A 5,356-nucleotide genomic window follows, 5' to 3' on the forward strand; every position below is an offset into this window, starting at 1 on the left:
ATTTTCCTTCTAAGTTTCGGCTTCATGTTCCTCCTCCACTGGAACTGCACTGAGGGGTAAAAGTGCTTGTAGAGAGCTCTAAAAACGACCTGGGGTGTCAGCCAGAAACATCTGGTGCTTTTTTATCCTTGCAGATTAAATTGACTAAAGTTAACTCCTAATAGCTTCCCAAATGGCTTCATAACGAAGTCGGGGAGGCTGCCGGTGTCGGTGCTGGTGCCGTGTCCCCAGGGGCAGTGGTGACACCAGCCAGTGTCCCCTCTCTCGTCCTGGGCAGCCAGCGGCGCAGCCCCTTGGAGCGGAGGACGCTGATGAAGTCCCAGCTGGAGTCTGTCAGGGATTGCTAATTGTTGCCATTTATAGCACATGAAGTATGAATTTTAGGAAGATCTGGGCTTGCCCTGCTGTGGAAATAAGCGCTTTGGAGAGCAGCAGCTGCCACTGACTCTGGCCGTGGTAAAACAGAACCCGAGGGTGTCAGGATGGGAAGAGTTGTGATCTGTGGAAGAAATGTAATGTTGCTTGTGCACAGCATTGGCTGGGAAAGTGTTTGAGTCCCCACAATAGGTTTCTCCTGCAGTTTCGCTCTGTTCTGAATTAAGTGGTTCTACACCAAGTTTTTCCCCTGTTAACTAATGAAAAATAAGTCTGTTGTTATATTAATTTGCTGGTAGGTTAGAACAGCTCGTTTTAATCATGTGTTTAAAGTTGATTTCTGATGCAGCTTTCCTCAGAGTTGGGGTGTCAGTCACTGTGCACAAGAACTATTAAACTCATGGTTATTTTAGAAATTAGTTGGGAAAAAAAACCGAGCAGAAGTGAGGGGATTGAGAACTACGTGACTTGAAGGCCTCTGGTTTACCTTGGTAACATGGAAATCTTTTGAACTTTGTTTTTAGGCTAAAAAGCTGTAAACTTGGAAATCTGTGTTAATGATTCCCAGTGAAAGAAGTGAGAAATAAATGCAAACTTCTTTTTTTCCTTCTTCTTTTTTTTTTTTTTTCCCTTTCCCAGCAAAATCGAGTAGGAAACTGACTTTCCTATACTTGGCAAACGATGTCATCCAGAACAGTAAGAGGAAAGGTCCTGAATTCACTAGGGAATTTGAATCTGTTCTTGTGGATGCTTTTTCTCATGTTGCCAGGTATGTTGGTTGCCATGTTGTGTATTTCTTCAACTTTTCTCTTCAGAGATTTACATTCTTGTTTAATTCAATTGGATTTTGTTTTTTTAAGCCTCAGGGATGCTTGTACCCTCTCTCTAGTAGAGACTGGGTTCCAAGCACTTTGTTTCTCGGAGCTGTTCAGTGTTAATATTTCTCTTTGGGGAAGCTTGTTTGTGTGAGTCAGCCCCTCACTCACAGCTTTACACATTTGTTCCCTGCAAGCAGCTCTGAGGTACTTGATTTTGTTACCAAAAGATCTCACAGATCTGTTCGTGGGTAGTGAGACTGAATAGTTGCATGTGTTTATTAAAGCCACAGAGTGAATGGCTCTTCCTTGTTGTCAGAAGACTTTAAAAAAGAGCTGACTGATATTGTGGATTCCCAACAGTCCTCTGGTTTGAGCACGGTTTCTTCTTGTATCGCTTGTTTTCACGGTTGTCTGATCATTAGTCTCCTTGCTGGGGAAGAAAGAATTTTGTATGTAAAAGGGAAGAAGTGATGCAGCTGCCATCCCATCAGAAATGGACTATCATTTAATTAAGATTTTCTCTAAATTGCATAATTCCTGTTATCTCAACTGAAGAGCTGTGATGCTCTGTGTTTAGTGGCGGGCTGTTCTGGAGGGATGTCTGACTTGGAGTGTGCTGTATCAGTGCATTTAGGTGCCTAATGATCCGAACAACCTGCTTTTTAATTGGGATGTTATTGACTGAAACAACTGTTTAAAGTTAATACTCTGAATTATAAATATGTCAACTTGGGAGTATTTTATAACTCTCCTTGCAGATTCCGAGTGATGGCAAGTTTCTTCCTTCAAAACTTTTCCTGCCCTTACTTTGGGGCGGGGATCCGGGGCACTTTCAGGCCATCTTTGGTTCCAATAAAAAGGGAAAATTGACCACAAATGTGTTTTGCACAGTTTGTCTCAGACAATATGAGAGAGATTCTCCCCAAAGGTATCAATATTGCAATGGATGCAGCTGCTACTTTGGAGGATACTCTCTCAAAACACAAGGGAAGTTTTTCAGCTGAACTATAATTGTTTTCTCATCTTTGAACAGAGAAGCAGATGAGGGCTGCAAAAAGCCCTTGGAACGACTGCTTAACATCTGGCAGGAAAGGAGTGTGTATGGCAGCGAGTTCATACAGCAGCTGAAGCTGTCCATGGAAGACTCCAACAGCCCCCAGACTAAAGGTAAATGCCAGGCCCTCTGCTGGGCCCTTTGCTTTGGTTTTGAACTGGTGGGTGTTTCAGCGGAGGTGCTGCGAGGAGCTGAGCTCTGGGCTCCTGTGGTTGGGTTGTTGGCAGGGCTGGTCATGGAGACCCTCAGGGTTGTCTTGAGAGAAGTCAGGTTTTCATTAAACTTGCAGTTCCAGTTTGCAGGTGTGTTGCCTTGTGACTGGCAGTAAAGCTAAACGTCGGGTAACTTCTGCCTCTCCTAATGCAGGCAGAGTACTCCAGGGCTGCCTTTTGATGAGAAAACAAGTAGGGTGCAGGGAACTACTGCTGCATCCACCTTGAGAGCTAAAATTGTCCCATTCTACATCTGGGAGTGGTCAGCTGGGCTATTGTGATGGTTTACTCTGTATTGTTAGTGCTTTCGTTCTCTCATTTTTTAGAATCTTGCATAGTTGGTATATTTTCTTATGATTCCACAAGGACTTGTTAATAATTGAAGGCTGGAATGTATGCCCAGAAGCTTGTCTAGTCTCTTTTTTTCTTGTACTAGCTGGCATCATTTGGTGAAAACGCTAACTTTGCATCATTTAACATGGTTAGAACATCACAGCTCTGACCTTATTGTTGCATGAGAGGGGCGTGAGAAACCGAGTCTCAGCTCTTGCATCTGCTCTGCTTTCGTGCCGCTTCGGCCGGTGCTGCTGCTTCTGGAGCATCTGAAGATATTTAACTGGGGGTACTGTAATGAGAAGGGGAGCAGTGGGATGCCTGACCTGTGGGAGGTGAAGGTCATTGAAAATCCAGAGTGTTCTGGTCACGGGAATGTTTGTCCACTTGGCAGCTGAGGGAAGTGTCAGTGTTTGCAGATCAGCTGAAGTCACGCTGCTGCCCTGACCGGGTTTTGCTCTGGTCCCCACAGAGGTGTGATGCTTTGGGAGAGTTGGTTTAGTCATCAGTAAAGTGCTCCCAAACCATTCTTAGGTGGTGAAAATAAACAAGATCTGTCTGCTGGAGCTGGTAGTTAATGAGAGACAGGCATGTGAAGACATCCATCTCTGGCTGTAGCTTTGTGGTTTTTAATGTGCTGCTTCAGGGAACAGTACCAGATAGGTGCTTTGTCAGCTTACAACAGGGCCCTTACAACTTACTGTCATTTCAGTGTGACATTCAGAAGGTGTTGCCATTTTTTCCCCCAAATGCTGGGAGACCACCTGACCTGACCTGACCGAAGGGCTTGTCTGTTCTGTGTGAGGACAGGGGGAGTCTCTGCTCCGGCAGCTGGGAGGTGAACAGTCTCTACATGAAATAACTCACGTGGGGTTTCTGTTGTCTGGGTGCAACGTGTGTGACACCTGTTTGTCATGAAAGGCCAGAATTTACATGCCTGAATTTCTGTTGAACTCATTAACTGAGGGTTCAAAACTGCTAATTTGAGGTTTCCAGTCACAAGTGTTTAACTTGTCATCTAATGAAGTGATCGTGTGTGTCCGAGAAACACAGCTGTGACCGCCTGGTGAATCGGCAGCTGGCTGCTGCTCAGCGTTGTCCTCCCTTGGCTGGTGGTGTTGATCTGTCCTGCTGCCCTTATCTTCTACTTACAAATGTTTGTGCAAAATCAGACCCTTCCTGAGCGTGACAGACCTTTGTCTGTGGGAAACGGAATGAGGAATTACAAACGTTTTAAGAACTGCTGTGTGTGCATCTTCACTTGGCAAGAACCTTAGTTTTTGTCTGGGTAATTGGAGATATTAACGTGGTATCTTTTATTTGAGAGAACAGCCCAGGCCTTTTCATGAGTGTGGATATTGCTGCCTTCGTGTCAATTCATTTAAAAAAAGAAATTGAGATTTTGAAACTAAGAGGAAAAAAATTTGAAAAACTTATCAGAGTTCTCCTGAGTTTTTCTCCTTCTTTTGACTGGCTTGTTTTCAGATTAGCTTCTTAATGGCAAGAGCTGGTTTAACAGGGGATTTTTATGGATTTCTGAGATAAATTGGTGTTGGTCCAGTTTCTGAATGGACCATGATATATGTTGCAGAAGGCTTTGTTGTAGTTGCTCTGTTCCATTTTCAAACAGGTGGACATAAGCAAGATGGACAATTATGTGTTGTGTCTTAGAGGTGCAATGTTTATCATAGGGGTGGAAAACCGCAGTACCCTGCTCCCCCAAAACCATTCTGACCTGTGGGTTTGTGTGCACCCAGGGTAGCACAGCTGAGAGATGGGTTGTGTTAGTATCTGGCAGACCTTCTATTGTTTTAACTCTAAATGTATTCATTAAGCTTGCATGTGCCATGAATCACAGACTGGTTTGGGTTGGAAGAGACCTTAAAGATCGTCTAGTTTCAAACCCCTGCCAGGAGCAGGTGTCCCTGCCTGCTCCCCTCTCTGGTTTTGCCCATATTTTACTATGTTCCAACTTCCTGCACCAGAATTTGCAACGTAAACACAACCAGAGCAGATGGGTGGCAGTTCAGCCCTGTGTTAGTGTGACACTCCTACATCAGCACGCGTTCAAGGACTTCCTTCAACAGCTTATTACAAAGACAGTGAAAAGAAAACATCAGCTATATAGGTTATATCACCTGAAGGATTTTATATCAAACCTCTCCAGACCTAGTTTTCCCAGACTTTAAGATAAATGGGTGGTTCTTCTCTTCTCTGTTGCTTGTAAAAAGAAACATTTTAGTGAAATTCTTTGAGCAACCTGTTCTCTGTGCTTCTTTGCCTTCCACTGAGTAGATCTGTTCTCTGACAGCAGTGTGTTTGTGCCTGCTCAGGAAGGTGGCTCAGCTTTTCCCCGTGTCAGCAGGATGTACAGCACCTCTGGCTTTCTCTCCATTAAAATATATTTTTTTCTGACTTACGTCCCAGCTGACAAGGCAGACAAAATTCTGCCTGTAAGGACAGACCTTTCTGTTTGCTTCCTCATTAGAGTTGGGCAGACTGATTTCATTTTAAATCAAGAGTGATCTTGGACTTTCCCGTGGATGAAAGTGTGTAGAGACTCT

At 44.2% G+C, this 5,356-nt stretch overlaps 1 protein-coding gene across 1 annotated transcript in view; it reads left to right on the forward strand.

Moving 5' to 3' along the window:
- Positions 1-1,014: 1,014 nt before the first annotated feature.
- Positions 1,015-5,356, forward strand: part of RPRD1B (regulation of nuclear pre-mRNA domain containing 1B) — a gene marked incomplete at its 5' end in the record, with an annotated part of 17,711 nt that continues 13,369 nt past the window's right edge. The window contains 2 exons of the mRNA XM_029083663.1: positions 1,015-1,144; positions 2,227-2,360. Coding sequence (XP_028939496.1) covers positions 1,015-1,144; positions 2,227-2,360 — 264 coding nt within the window. The remainder of the gene's footprint in view (positions 1,145-2,226; positions 2,361-5,356) is intronic.

This window comes from Antrostomus carolinensis, unplaced genomic scaffold (assembly GCF_000700745.2).
Source record: "Antrostomus carolinensis isolate BGI_N321 unplaced genomic scaffold, ASM70074v2 scaffold11382, whole genome shotgun sequence".
NCBI lineage: Eukaryota > Metazoa > Chordata > Aves > Caprimulgiformes > Caprimulgidae > Antrostomus > Antrostomus carolinensis.